The sequence below is a fragment of the Strongylocentrotus purpuratus genome, unplaced genomic scaffold, assembly GCF_000002235.5.
Source record: "Strongylocentrotus purpuratus isolate Spur 01 unplaced genomic scaffold, Spur_5.0 spur5_scaffold_13, whole genome shotgun sequence".
Classification (NCBI taxonomy): Eukaryota; Metazoa; Echinodermata; class Echinoidea; order Camarodonta; family Strongylocentrotidae; genus Strongylocentrotus; species Strongylocentrotus purpuratus.
The window spans coordinates 24,593,053-24,609,125 of record NW_022145598.1 but is presented as its reverse complement, the minus strand read 5'-3'; the positions used below and the strand labels follow the sequence as shown (position 1 = coordinate 24,609,125).

The window sequence follows — 16,073 nt, the reverse complement described above, 5'->3', positions numbered from 1 at the left end:
TAAACATTGTCGGGGAATTATATTTCAACTAAGTTCCTTTATGCCTTAGATTTAGATAGTAATACATAAACACATTTATAACAATTGTAATAAAACGAAACTCGATTGTAAAACCTCAAACATAATCAATTAGTGACTGGGAAACCAAAGCCTGGCATACCCTTAACCTCCCCAAAATAACATGTTTACATTTGCAACAGAAGATTTGGAATTGTCTAAGTTAGCTAGTACAGTAGATTTAACTATTTCAATTTTGGGAAAAGTACCCAGATGCAATTGAAGTCCCCTCGTACCACCACCACCCCCCCCCCCCCCCATCGTCATTTACATTAGTTTCTTTTCTGGGAACAGACTTAGGTTCCTATTTGTTAAGCGGAAAGCCAAGGCCACTTCATCACGTGATATTATTTGCATCCCTAACTGGGCGAGAGATATGTATTCTTTCGTTTGATTGGTTAGCTTTAATTATAGTATTTTCCTCTGGTTTCGTTTTTGGACCACGTGATTCAACCATGGACCTATCAGGTACCTGCTCAATGTCACGTCACCAGACGGTGAAATACAGACTCACGCAGCCTATATATTCTTCGACACACTGCGTGTGTTGGCATCTGTCAGACCGGACTCGTGACCCAGAGACAAACTCTCCTCTTATCTTGCGAAAGAGACATTGTTGACGCCTTCATAACACGTGCCAGAAGAGGACTCGACGCCTCATTTCGCATTTAGCAGGATCTAGGCAAACAGTGAGTATAATATATCATTTCAGTTTACAAAATTTCTGAGCTCGAGCAAAGCAAGCACAACAAATGTAGACATCTTTTTGTATAGATATTATACCTGGATAATGGATCAAATATCACATTTCCTAATATTTATAAAAATCTTCGCAAACTATGGTCACCCCCATTATGATAGGCAAGGGTACGCTTTCCGGAAGCTGGAGAAGAATCATTTTGGCATCGTATACTGATTATATTTCAATGATTTACACATCTTTCCAATCTGTCGCTATAGTATAACAGTAACAACCCATCTGTGACTGAGACTTCATTGTCAGACAATATTTAGTGACTGACTGGCTTTTCTCTTCTTTGGTAATAACATACATGAAATTAGAGGCGGATCCAGGATTTTCCAATAGGGGGGGGGGGGGGGCCGGATATTTGAAAATCGCGCAGACCGTTATTTCAACTCGACTTACCAATAGTGACAAGGTTATATTAAAAGCACGGTACCGGTACATACAAGCGGGTAATTTTTTTTTTCTCTCTCTTGTCCGATATCAACATTCCCCAAGTTTAAGTTATGTGCGAGCAATTTTTTTTACATTTTGATCAGGGGGGGGGGGGCTGAATCAACTTGCTAAAATATTAATTTTCTGGGTTCACAATTTCGCGAGTGAGCGAGCGACAAATTGAGCATATGTATGTTGTGAAAGTGTTATTTATCCCCAAAATACGCGAGATAAGACATTAAAAAACTGCATATTCGGTCAGGTTGTAATTTTTAAATTTGCGGGGAAAGAGAGGCTGTACCCCGCATTAACTGCAAGAAATGAAATTTGAATGCCTGTGGAGTAAATAAAGAAACAGCTCTGGCTGCAACCATGATTACATGAGAGCTTCCATTTTTGGGGAAATCCAGAACAATTAAACTCTTGTGGTGTTATATCTGTGTTTCATGACTGTCAAAATATATTTAACACTTTCTTTATATCTTTACATATTTATATTCATGAATTACTTCATCACTCTTGTTCGCTTATAAAATGCCAACGTGCTCGTCGTGCTGAGTTATTTGCTATAACTATGATTGCAATGAAAACTTCCATTTATTTGGAAATCCAGAACAATTAACTTGTGGTGCTCTATATGTGTTTCATGGCTGTCATAATATATTTAACACTTTCTTTGTATCTGTACATGTTTGTATTACTTTATCACTCTCGTTCGCTTACCAATAACAACGTGCTCATTTTACTCCGTATTCATATGAATACAATATAAATATTTTTATCAAATCCGCATCACCACCACTGTTACATGCAGGCCCCGTAGAACGTTTTTCAAAGTTGTTGGGGGGGGGGGGCTAAAGTATTTACGATCAGGTAGAGCGTAGCGAAAGAAACGAGTGAAGCGTAAATTGGCTTAGGGTCCAGGGGGAAAAGCCCCAGCGGGGGGGGGGGCAAGGGGCAGACCCCTCGGAAGCTCAGAAGTTCAGTTTAGGAAATTAATTACGGTCAGATGAGCATATTTTGATACCTTATTTATACCTTATCACTAATTAGCCCGGGGTCCAGGAGACTGAGCCCCATGAAACTCTGGGTTTTAGGCATTTAATAATGGTCAGATGATTTAAAGATAAACTTGAGTTCTGGTAAAAAAAAAAAGAAAATGAATTCTCACAGAATCTAACGAAACTTACACTGAATGTTCAAGATTACAAATAAATGTCATGTGTCACACAATTTTGGAAGAAAATGTATACTGGCTGAGTAATGAGCATAGAAAGATAAGGAAATCGGGGTAGTACTAGCCCCGACACCATTTGTGTTGTCCCATATACATGTTTCTGTGTAAGTGATTGTTACTTCACCAAGACTCTGCCAAATTTATGATGGTTTTGATGACTCCAGAACCTTGCATTACACACCATTACTTACATGCTTTATGATCCATTCCACACCTTTTCTTTCACAATGCAATCGCATTACCAGAACTCAAGTTTATCTTTAATTACGGTCAGATGGGCATATTTTGATACCTCATTAATTTTGTGGCACTGGCAGGTCACAATTTTTCTTTCTTCCTTTCTTTCTATTTTAATATCTTACACATACTTTTTTCTAGTGAGGGGGTGGCTTAAGCCCCCAAGCCCCGCCGTTCCTCGGGCCCTGACATGTGCCCATGCCTTGAGCCATAAAGTATGGCCGTACAGAGGATTTTTTCATGTTGGGGACCGGGGTAAAATGCAATGAGTTATTGATAATTTATTGCATTTTCTTCTTTTTTTTTTATTTGTGGGAACTGCCCCCTACCCTAGCCCCCGCTGCATACAGTCATGGTTCAGTGGCAAAGCAATGGCCTCGTAATTGAGGCTCCAGGATCAAAACCGTGTCGATGTGCCATATTAGTGCCCTTTTGTGGGGCATTAATCCTCATTACTGTCATTTATGACTTAAGGGCTTAGGCCCCTTAGTTGATAAGCATATTAGCATACACATGCTTTAGTAGTCACGCAAAACAAACACTGGCAAATCCTTATTCAATAATATCTGAGAATGTGTACTATTATCTAGATCTATTAGGAATAAATCATTGTCAAAATAATTCCATAAATTGGGGTAAAAATAAATATTCCAACGTTATGAGCGACAGTTTATATTCTCATAGTAATAACATTTTTTTTTTTTTTTTATCATAATCATACCTTGTCACATCAATACTATATCACATCGTTTCTTTTCATAAAAAAACATTATATTCTTGCATCACATGATATCGTATCTTATAATAAATATTTTGTTATCATTTCGTGCAATATTAAGTCAGGTGATATCACATGAATGCAATAACATAAAGATATCATATTTAGATCATGATCATATTATGTTATGTAATATCAATCATGTCGATCATATCTCCTTTGTATCATGATATTCATATGATTGTGCTGATAAAGTGTTAATTTGATTTCTTCAATCGTTAAGAGTTCATTTTACTGTACAAGTGTTGCCGTAATTATATGTCGCAATTATAATTTTGAAATATGAATGTAAATGTATTTATTCCATTATATTCTGGCCCGTTTCCTTGGTCCAGTGGTCAAGACATTGGCGTTTTAATAGCCAGTGACCCTTGTTCGATTCCCGGCGGAGTAATTTTTCCACATTCGCAATCAATTCCGAAAAGGGATGACAGCAACTAAAAGTATCTAGGAAATCAATGTATTTCCCTGGCTTTAGATTTCTGTTTTGTCTTCGATTTTCATACTTACTTTCAAAATAATCTTTCAACCTTAAATTCCTGCAAAATTCAGAACCATCTTATTTTTATGAAACTGCGGACGTAGTAAAAAAGTTAATTTCAAGGATTTGTATTTCAATTGTTTTAATCAGCATTAATAAACTCTCTTAGAGTAGGTTAGATAGAAACTTTATAATGGAAAAATATGCATCAGTATTAACAAACTTGACCCTTCTGTGGCGTGGAAAAGTGGTGTACCCTATTGTTCAGTGCTATCGTAAATAGACAGAAAGGTGGCAATTTAATTGTACTGAAAATTCAATAACCAACAGATGGAGCGTTCTCTTTTATACAAATATGGTTGTATTAACCAAAAAAATTGAAAATCGCACAGACCGTTATTTAATTAATTCAAGATCCCAATAACGACAAGGTCATATTAGAACATAATTAGTAAATTTTGATAAATTTCAAATTGCGCCTACGGCCGTACAATGGTAGCTGTGACCATAAAAATTTCAGAATATGTAGTTGTATATATGTAGTTGTATATGTATATGTAATTTCCAAATGGGAATAGCTAAATGGTCGATTTTAGACAAGAAACATTGTTTTAAAGCTTAATTAATATCTTGACCTTGAGAGGGAGCTATACAACATAAAGAGTTTATTATTTACAATTTCATAACTTTAGATTTAGATTTTAACCACGACAACGATCACTGAATATTGTAGGATCGCATATATGCTTCTCCTATGAACCAAATTCATGATCCAATACCGAAACTTTGTAATACCTTTAACTTTGAAATTTGTTATCCAATGAATACAAAAGATATATCATGAGTGCTTTTACATGAACCCTTTTTTAATAAATATATTATGCTGGATTCTGATCCAGATTGCACAACCTAAAATGATAAGATGGTCATCCCCAATACGCTTGCAGTTCTCAATTATGTGCACCCCTTCCTCCTTATTCCCTCATCTATCGTTACCGTCACTGCCATTGACGTATATGGCCGGCCCCCACTTCAATAAAAGCTCCCAAGACTTCTGGAATAACCCAAAATTCAGAAGTATTTTTTACTAACATTTTTAGGCACTACGGCTTAAAATAAACAAGCATGCTTACAATTTTTTGAAAATAAGCTGAATTCCGACTCAGTTTTGCACAACCTAAAAATTAGCCCCCCCCCCCCCCCCATGCGCGCGCATTTCACACGCACATACCCCCCCCCCCCCCCAGGTTTTCCCGTTTTCGTAGTTACTGTCACTAAGTGTCATTTCCTTGTTTTCCGGCTACTTTCTCACCCGGCTTCTAGCTCTCTTCTTTCTCTTTTCTCTCTCTCTCTCTCTCTCTTTCTTTTCTTTTCTTCTCTTTTCTCTTCTCTCCTCATTTTTTTCTTCTTCTTTTCCTCCTTTTTTTCCTTCCTCTCTTTTTTTGGCGCCGCCAATAGGGGGGCCGCGGCCGTTTCGGCTCCCCCCCTTGGATCCGCCACTGTGAAATGAGCTGTAAAGGGTACATGAGCATTTGTCTACATCAATAATCTACTTCTTGTAATGGCAAAATTAAACTGATTGAATCTTTGCGCAGCATAAAACGTACAACCATTCCGTACAATGGCTTGAAAATCAGACTATTACTTACTGGCTCTATAGCTCTTAATTCGATTCGACAACTTATAGTAGTTATTTTCCCACTTATCTTTCAAATGCCGTTGGAATTTAACCTTTTCATTTTTTGGGCCTGCAAATGGGACATAGTACCTTTAACATTTTTTATGGTCTTGCTGCTTCCAATCTTTGAGATGTAGGGATTGATGTCACACTTCCATCGGCTGACAGACAATCATCCACATAGACGATAATTTTAGGTGTTCTCAATGCCCATGTCAAATAGTATGTGGAAATATTTATCTGTTCAAACCCGTTAATAAAGTGCACAGTTCTATATAGAAAATCTGATATGATATGATTCAAGGGGGTTTAATGTCTTGCCTTTTCACCCTTAAAGTAGTAGCTAATTTGAATAGACCGGATTTTATCATTTTTTGTATCTAGTCATTTTATTGGTCATTATGAAAAAAATATATATATTTTCCTTTTTCATCAAGGTAAGTAGAACATTCTACATGCATCTAAATAATAGGTAATAAACTGGTACATACTCTTTTGTGAACATAGTAAACAAAATTATACATTAATTATCCCAAGCAAATTCTGAGGTTCCCAACAAAGGCCCCTGCAAACAACTCAATTTGATTGCCGCTAAGTTTAATTTGCCTAAAAGCGCGAGAAAAAAAATAGCAAAAGAGAGAGGTAAAAACACAGAGACTTCATCAAGCATGCCGGCAAAGCTTCCGAGTTCGGCAGTTTGTGGAAACATAAAATCAGTTCCGTAAAAGCGCTCGTAAAAGCCTATTTTGTTCAGAAAATTACACACTTTTATCTCCAGAATCTAGCCAAAAACACTCCATTCAGTTATACAGGTAGGCAGAAGACGACCTGTCAGTAATTTTTTTTTTTTTTTCAATCTGCACATAATTATATGCAAATTATATCGAACAAAATTAGTCTTATGCGAATTGTTTATTACTGTCACAGATGGGTCGGTACTGTTACACTATAAATTTATGGACAGATTGGATAGGTGTGTAAATCATTGCAATTTTAATCAGTATACGATGCGAAAATGATTCTTCTCCAGCTTCCGAAAACCAACCTGGGAATTTCTATTGTGTCGTATGCGGGATGCAATTACTCTCTGTTTTTTTCGAAATGTATGCGTGAGATTTGGTTTTTGGTGAGTCCAGGGGTGCGTTTATTGGGTCTTGCCACTAGATATGTACATATCGTACCCCACTATCATACCCCACTATCGAACCCCACTATACGAAAGTGATTTGCGGGATGTCGCGTTTATCGTCTCTTCACGATTCAAAATAAAGGCCTTGTGTCTGCGCAGCTGTTTTCCGCCGTTTGACCCGGGAAGCAGACAGTTTCTCGGAGGTCAACTACACACACACATGCTTGTACACAACATATGGCGCGCGCTAGCCTCCGAACCGGAAATTAACCTGGGTGGTCCGATTTGTCTGTGAGGTTCAAAACAGCTTTGCGTTTATCATCTCTCAGAAACGTGATTCTGGCTGTATGTCACATTCAAAACACACCTTTTTGCGTCTTTGGATATGCCCATATCTAAAGACCTTTAAAAAAGGCTTTGCGTTTATCACATTATAAATTTGCCTGCAAGACGTTTGAGAAATCTGATTCTAGCCACAAACTTGGTTAATAAACGCACCCCAGGACGCAAAAACACAACTAAAGCGCGACCCTTGCCTATGCAGTGCGTATACACAAAAAGTGTACCCAACTTTGGTAGCTATTAAATAGAATGTTACAATGTGTGTAACCTTGAATCATATTTTATTGTAAAGGAGAACTAATGCCCTGCTAATGATACCATGTTATTGAATGTACTGCAAAGGATGACTGAACAGCAGGCTTTTCAAAAAGTATTGTCAAAATCCCCTCGTACCAATTCAGGCTGAAGCAATGAATGTGGGTCAAAAGCCATTACGTGTGTGTTATTTCATTCCAGAACAATTGCTCCTTCATTTGCATTGAATATTAGGCAGTTGAAGACTCAAAGAATTGCTTATTACAAGCAAAATGTATGATATTCTCTTCGTTATGATGATTTCAATCTTGCCTTGATTTCAATCCCCTCCCCCTTCAAGGGGGGGGGGGGATGTGCTGAGTAAAACAAAATTAAAGCTCCTCAACCCCCCCCCCCCCCCCCACTGAGCGAAATATCGGTTGACGCGATTTGAATCGCAAATGTATCCTCAGTAGGCATTAGATATCATGAGACAAGAAGTTTAATAGTAGGCTGTTTAAAATCCCGTTTAATAATTAAAGGTTATCCTGCCGATGGAAGAAGGTTCTGAGAAAGCCTAGTTACATTGCATCATTTTAAACAATGAAGCACTGAAGCACGATGCATAACTTAAATATTAAATGGATTTAAGACTAAAGAAGCACATGCATATGGCGAGACGTATATTGGTCCCTAAAAATCCCGAACTCTCCTGCAACAAGGCGACTTTGACAACACTTTTAAAAGATCCTAGTGCTCATTCACCCTGGTAGAAATATTATAAAAATAAGTTACTCTTCAGCATGAAAGCAATTCCAAAGTCATATTGGTTATGAGTTTTCATTTAGGAGCTACCAAAGTTGGGTACACTTTGTATTGATACGCCCTGTATAAGCTCTACAAAGGAAATCTGCAACAAACTTCAGATATAAGTCAGAGAAAGAGATGATACGGTACCCGCTTGAATTATATTTCAAACAGAAATTTATATTTTAACCATTAATGTACTCATAAAATAAAGGGTCAACGTTCAATTTTCTATTCTTTAGCAAAGTAAGTGTCTCATTTGAATGAAATATTGCTTCAGACCATGATTTACGTCGTTCAAGTAAACAAAATATGGTAACCTGCCAGTGTCACAAATGAGGTACAGAAATATGCTCATCTAACCGTAATTGAATGCCTAAAAAAAAACTGAGCTTCAAGGGGCTCCGCCCCTAAACCTCGAGCCAAAATACTTCGCTGTACCTGATCGTTAACATTTAAGCCCCCCCCCCCCCCTCCCCCTCACTTTCAAAAACGTTCCACGGGGCCTGCATTCGCTGCATGCATGCACTGACGTCAAAGTTTTCGGACGACAAGCCAGGTCGCTCGGCCAGCCAGCCAGGCACCCCGCTGGCATACAGCAAAAAAGGCTAGGGAAATGGGCTCGGAATACGTCATCCGTATAGTCAGGCACGTGCCCCCCCCCCCCCCCCCTCAAAAAAAAATTCAAGATCGGTTGAACTTTTTTAGACCCCTGCCCAGGACGTCGATCGATATTATGTATGTGCCCCCCTCAAACAAACAAAAACAAAAAACAAAAAAAACATCAAACTCTGGCTACGCGCATTAGTATAGTGTGAGCGATGTGCGTTTTGTGCCGAAAGAGGAAGGTTTGCCGACCGTTACAGATTAAAAACTGTTTACATTTCGAATTCTTATCATAAGTATCTGCATAATCGAACTGGCGATTGACTTGTAAAACTCATGGGATTCCTGACAAACCTAAAAGTTTTTAATTATGATTGTAGCATAGGCTAGATCATTGATTTTGTTTTGGATCCGAGGCAAAGCTAGCTTTTCCCTTTAAGTGAAAGGGAACGGCTCCCATATCATTTTATATTTTATATCATGTAAGTTTTCATGCATGTCAGTGGTCCAAAACAAGCTGCAATTGCAATATATTTGGTTAACTGTCTAGATATCCTCAGATGCTTTAAGTATTTAAATTCCAGAACAAAAACATTAAAATAACAATAGACTGATAAAAAGGGGCTAGGAGGAGGGAAAGGGGCTAGGAGGAGGAAACGGGAAGATAGAAATAAATTTAATTTGGCCTAAACAATGATACATGTACACTGTAGATTAAATCGACTATCATATTTTGACCGTCACTCTTATTAACATAGGGAAAAAAAGGATACCGCGCAGAATGGATCGGAAGACATTGACATCACTTATTCTCCTCGTGACGATTTGCTTGTCGTGGGCCCATAAATCAGGTGAGTCTTTTTTTTTTTTTTTTTTTTTTTTGGGGGGGGGGGGTCTTCTTTTCTATCTTTCTTTCTTTCTTTTCAACTTTTAGTCCAGTCAAAATAGGCGTCCCATACATTAAACCTTGTGCACAGGTCATGTGATTAAATTCTGCAATAAACGGCCTGAAACGTGCTCACACACAATGTGGCATGATTGATTCGTCCAGACTTTTCTGCTTTTTTTTGGTCATATTTGAAATATAAAGCTGCATTTGAAGAGCAATTTCTATTATATCCCTCATGTATAGTTGTTTGCATTGCGATTGTACAGAGCACGAAAAAGGTATAGCTAAGTACTATCTACCTGAGATAGTAAGCAAATAACTACCGTTGGTGAAGGTGATGGGTCAAACTATCACTTCCGAGGCAATCTGGATGTAGCTATATTTCCGAAGCGAAGCTGAGGAAAGATAGCGTATACATTCTGATCGACGGGGAAGTGATGGTTTGCCATCACTTGAAACCAAAAGGTAATTATTTGCTTTATATTCCACATCTAAAACAATTTAACTACAAAAAGAAAAGGACGTGTATGCATCTACATAAAAGACACCAGGCCCAAATTCACACCAAAAAAAAGTTAAAAGTTTAACCCAACCCCTTGAGGGTACGGTGCGCGCATGTGTTTGCTTTAATTGCGCTCATTGGTAATGCGCGCTTAATTACGCCTGTTTTAGTGCGCTTTTGGATAATCTTCAGTGAAAGTGCGTTGCCCTTTGTAGATAGTACCTCTATCTTCAGTGAAAGTGCGTTGCACTGTGTAGATAGTAGTACTATCTACACAGTGTAACGAACTTTTTGCTTCTTCCATCAATAATGGGCGAACTATCTTTCATCACGTGATTTACTTTTGACCAATCGTAGTACAAGATTCTTAGTATGTGGAATATAATACTTATTGTAAAGTAATTTTTTGCTGCTACCCCACTTGCCCACCCTCGCCCATTGAATACGCATAGCAAAGTAGGTTACGCGAAATGTCAAAGTCAATGTCAATGTCAAATGAGCGCGCATCGACTTTATTACATGTATGCATGTTGCGCTTTGTAAAATCTAGCTGAAGCTATACTGTCTGCAGAATCAGTTCTTATTATTATGTAAAATTCACTTTAAAGGTAATACAAAGTTTTGGTATGGGGTCATGAATTAGGTTCAAATTAACATATTGGAAGCATATGCGATCCGACAATATTCAGTGATCGTTGTCGCGGTTAAAATATAGTCTCAAGTTATGAAATTGTAAATAATAAACTTGTTACGTTGTATAGCTCCCTCTCAAGGTCAAGATATGGATTAAGCTATAAAACGATGGTTCATGACTAAAATCGACCGATTAGCTATTCCCGTTTGGAAATTATATATCACAACTACATATTCTGAGATTTTCATGGTCGCAGCTACCATCGTACGTCCGTAGTCGCTATTTAAACATTTTCAAAATTTTCCCTGGAGCACCGGTAAATTTTTATATTCAATTTTTCTCGAAAGCAGAAGTATTTCAGCGGCTAAATTTTCTAGTGTTTATATAACATCCACAGGGGCATCCAAATATGTCAAAATTGTGAAGAATCACTATCCACCCAATTTTCAAAATTTCCCAAAACTTTGTATTACCTTTAAATGGACCTTATTGCCGATCTGGGATATAAAACAAATATTAACCTCCTTTATTCGGGCAATGGATACAAACTATCATCGCCTCGGTGATAGTTTGCACCATTACCCTCGTAGTCGATTAATATTTGCTTACTATGATATCCTTCTCAACTGACATTGAAAAAATGAGAATGAAATTTAAAGATATAAGAGGTAGTACATACAAAAAAAAACAAATATATACGAGGAAGTTCACAAATTCTCTCACCCACCCATCCTCTCTCTCTCTTTATCTCTCTTTCTCTCTCTTTCTCTCTCTCTCTCTTTCTCTCTCTTTATCTCTCTCTTTCTCTCTCGCTCTCTCTCCACTCACTCTCTCTCTCTCTTCACTCACTCTCTCTCTCTCTATAACAATTATAATGTTTGTTTTCTCTCTGCCCCATCCAATCAATCCTCCTTCCCACCCCCTCCTCCTTCTCTTTCTCCTTCTCTCTCTCTCTCTCTCTCTCCCTCTTTCTCTCCCTCTATCTCTCTCGCTCTCTTTCTCCCTCCCCTCCCTCCCCTCTCCCTCTCTCTCCCTCACACACACTCTCTCTCTCTCTCTTTCCCGTGCCGATACAGGTTCGTCTGACGATGGTTCTCCCGTTGTCACTCGAAATAAACGGAACATTGCCCAGTTCGCTAGTATGATTAAATGCGCCACCGGTCGCTCGGGCTTGGATTACAATAATTACGGCTGCCACTGCGGGATAGGTGGGGGAGGAACCCCGGTGGATGCAACAGACAGGTAGTAGTAGTAGTCGCTCTATACAGAGCGAATTTATTTGCATCTCGTTCAACATATTATAAACAATGACAGACAATAATAAACGTAATGATATAAAAGAAATTAGCATTGAAATATCTTTGACATTGTTTTATAGTCCTACGTACCTACTTGAAAGTAATGCATGTTGGGTGTAGGTTCGCACAATAATAATTAAACTTTATACATTAATGGCTGTAGTACGAAGCACTTTCCATCATCACCGATTACGTAAAATGTCATAATCATGTATCATTATCATTATTGATATCACTATTATTGATATTATTTTTAGCATCGTTATTTGTATCATCATTATTTTTATCATTATCATTAATATTGTCATTACCATTATTAATATGTGTATTACATTATTACTATTATTATTGTTAGTAGTAGAAGTAGTAGTAGTAGTTGTTGTAGTCAGGCGCGTACGCAGGATTTTTTCGAAGGGGGGTTTTAACATTTTAAAATCGCGTCGAAAATTTCGCGGGGGGGGGGGGGGGCCGGAGCATTTCTTTTTTAAATAATTCTTTGTCCCGAAATTACAAAATTTGACCAATCGAAATTTCTTTTTTTTTTTTTTTTTTTTTTTTTTTTTTTTTTGGGGGGGGGGGGGGGTGTAAGGTCACCTTTTTTAGGTCACCCATTAGCATTTTTTTTTTAATTAAAAAAAATAAAATAAAATTGGGGGGGAGGGGGGTTCCCTCCAAAACACACACAAACAAAATTTGAGGGGGTGTCGACCCCCCCCCCCCCCCCTGCGTACGCGCCTGGTAGTAGTAGTAGTAGTATCAATCAACCATACAGAATGAAGAGGAAAGACTTGATGCATGGTTGATCTTCAACGAAACGGAGTCAAGTCTTGTGTCAACTTTGTTTGTTGCTACGGCAGGCAGCCAGTGAAAACGAACTCGTTTAATCAAATCATAGAAATGCAAATATTAATTTAAAGAAACCGAACTTTATTATTCCTGGCTCTTTTTTCCTGTTTTAGGTGTCATATGAAAGGCAGGAATTGAACTTTTTAGAAATGTGATTTTCTCATCGAAATTCAGATACTAGAGGTCAGTGGTTTACGCGTAATTAAGATTGCGCCCATATGCAAATTATGATGTGAGCGCACAGCACAGGCAGTGACGCTACAATACATGCGCATCTGTAAACATTGATGACATCACTGCCTGCGCTGTGCGCTCACATCATATTTGCATGGGCCGCTTTCTGAAGCGTACCACTGACCTCTAGGGGTCAACGGTTTGTTTACTCGTAAATCAAAATGGCGCCCATTAGGCCAACCAAAAAAATTGTTTGGTTGTCCTCGATTGCTTTTCTGGAGTAGGGGCGGGCGGGCGGAATTTTTTTTTTTTTTTTTTTTTTTTTTTTTTTTTTCAAACTTCATTTTGTGTGTGTCTTTTTTTAATTTACTTTAAAAAAAAAAAAAATTTATTAATTTTTTTAATAATTTTTTTCCATAAAAAAATAAAATCATTGGGATTGTCAACCATTTAAACAAACAAAGTCTATAAAACTTCAAAAAATTGAATAAAAAAAAATGAATTAAAAAATAAATAAATAAATAAATAAAAAATATACGAGCGACCCGAACATGACGAGCGGGCGGTCGAGGACAACCAAACAATATTTTGTTGGGCCTAACCGTAAACTGGTGTATTATCGGAGATGTGTTATTATTCCTCTCTACAGATGCTGCGAGGCCCATGACAAATGCTATGATGATATCATCGCCGATGACAGCCTCGGCATTTTAGGGATTTGCTCCCCGTATGTGGCCACATACAAGTGGAGCGATAGCAGCTGTGACGATTCGCCGCCAACACCAACATGCATTACCAGTGAGTGCTATTGACCGGCTTACAGTAGAGCAAGAAGGACATTAACTCTATGTCAAGACGTATGAGTTTACGCCCTTCTTATTCTGACTAGGCAAAAATAAATGGAAGATAAGGCTTTATTACTCACAACCAGGCGCGTACGCAGGGGGAGGGGGGGTGGGGGTTAACCCCCCTTTTTTTCTGTGTTAGTTTTGCGTATGTTTTTTGGGAACCCCCCCCCCCCCCTTAGAGTTTTTTTTTTTTTTTTATTAAAAAAATATTTTAAAATCCTTATAGATGACCTAACAAAGATCACCTTACCCCCCCCCCCCCCCCAACTGAACGGAATGTCGATGGGTCAAAATTTCAATTTTCGGGACCCCCCCCCCCCCCAAAAAAAAAAAAAAAAAAAATATGGCCTCTTACCCCCCCCCCCCCCCCCCCCCCCCCCCCCCCCCCCCCCACCACCACTTATTCAGCGGCTGGCTGAGTCGTCGCGAAATTTTCGGCCCGATTTAAAAAAATTACCCCCCCCCCCCCCTGAAAAATCCTGCGTACGCTACTGATCACTATCGGAAGACAAGTGATCAGATGTTGGGATTTTCACGTCAAAGGTCAGAGGTCGTAAAGATCAGTCGACATGAAATATTTGACTTTTCGTTCTCATTGTGATATTTCCAAGAATAATTAAAGCCTTCATCTCAACTGTATTTAAGCGCAGGCATATTTGAGACGCAGTCGCATTTGTCTTGTTCTCCCTTTCTTACCCACCATTCGATTGTTTTGGGGGATTAGTGCCCCCTAGCTGGCCTCTACCCCCTAGCTATTTACACGCTTTGGGCTCTTTAAGAAATGTTTGTACCTCATTCTCGTTATGAAATTGGCGAGGTTGAGCGAATTGATAAGGGTGCATCCCTAAATGGCTCATCTTTTTATTAGAGACCGATGTCGGAAATATTTGAGACCATTATAACATGGACCTTATCACGATTATAACAAGCCATATGTTTAACTTAAGCAAGGGCTTCAGGGAAGGGGATTCTTGGTAACATGTAATTTATACAAAACTATTGGTGAATAGTAAGAAAATGACGTCATAAACTGATGAGCGAGTTGTCAATTTCTCGAGTTATTTACATAGGCCCCTAATTTTGAAACAGACTTTTCTTGCTATTGATCTCGTTGTCCTAATTCTATTTTTTTTTTCATTTTTAACCTAATTATTCTGTGACCACATTTGACGTTTTAAATATATATTTCTTGGTCGAGAAAAGGGGCAGGGGAGTCCGAATGGATGAATGGGTGTTATTTCTCAACATTTCTATTAAAGATTAGATTTGACTAATTGTATTGTTTTTTCCCCCTTTCAGCCGGGTGGTTAAACACGAACTGTAAGAAAAGAACTTGCCAGTGCGATAAGGATGCGGCAGACTGCTTCCGTGCAGCTCAAGAGACTTACGATGGAGAAAAGTACAAGGGCTACGACAAGGATAACTGTTCTTAAGATCCCAATCCAACTCCGACTCCAACTCTGACCCCAACTCCAAGTTCTAGTCATATTCCCATCTTGACCCCCCCCCCCCCCCCCCCCCGGGGTGAGAGGGGGGGGGTCTTTTAGCAAATATTTGTTCAATTACTTATTATTATTATTATTATTATTGTTATTATTATTAGGCATTTAGCTACGATATTCATAGTACACTATATCACAGCGCTTACAATAATATAATATTTTGTTTTGTATCATCACACTTAAAACCAGGCGGGATCAATAACAGAGGCGGTGCGGGGATGGGGTTGGGGAAATATGGCCCATTTTTGGCAGGTATACTACATCTACTTAAAACTTAAAAGTGCCCCTCTCTTTTTTATCTTTTTTTTTTACATCTGATAAAATGCCCTTTTTTATTTATACCAAGTGCACTTATCCTTCATGTTATGTGCCTATTTATATTCCTTTTTTGAATGTGCCTATTGTACTCTTGATGATTGCCCCCTTTTTCTTCTTTTTATTACATCAATAGCCGCATATTCCACGGCAAAATTCTTGAACTTTACTATTAATAGCTTAAGAGGAAAAAAATGGAATCTGTTTTTACTGGAAGTGGGGGTTGAAAAAGAAAGTGACCAGTCCATGATACCGAGATCTGTTCAGCGTTGTGGTCCCTTTTGCCTGGAGTTGGGAAA

General features: G+C 38.4%; 1 protein-coding gene across 1 annotated transcript; it reads left to right on the top strand.

The window, feature by feature from the left end:
- Window positions 1-609: 609 nt before the first annotated feature.
- Window positions 610-15,472, top strand: LOC105443781 (basic phospholipase A2 pseudexin A chain-like). The gene is made up of 5 exons (XM_030983215.1): window positions 610-746; window positions 9,525-9,617; window positions 11,868-12,033; window positions 13,759-13,907; window positions 15,257-15,472. The coding sequence occupies exons 2-5, from the start codon at window positions 9,548-9,550 to the stop codon at window positions 15,388-15,390; spliced, it is 519 nt and encodes a 172-aa protein (XP_030839075.1). The 5' UTR covers window positions 610-746; window positions 9,525-9,547; the 3' UTR covers window positions 15,391-15,472.
- The last annotated feature ends 601 nt before the right edge of the window (window positions 15,473-16,073 follow it).

Bases quoted from the DNA above. Each gene is read 5' to 3' on its own strand.
- LOC105443781 (XM_030983215.1), top strand. From the start codon at position 9,548: ATGGATCGGAAGACATTGACATCACTTATTCTCCTCGTGACGATTTGC. The intron at 12,034-13,758 runs GTAGTAGTAGTA...TCCTCTCTACAG, and splicing joins CCGGTGGATGCAACAGACAG to ATGCTGCGAGGCCCATGACA. The intron at 13,908-15,256 runs GTGAGTGCTATT...TCCCCCTTTCAG, and splicing joins AACACCAACATGCATTACCA to CCGGGTGGTTAAACACGAAC.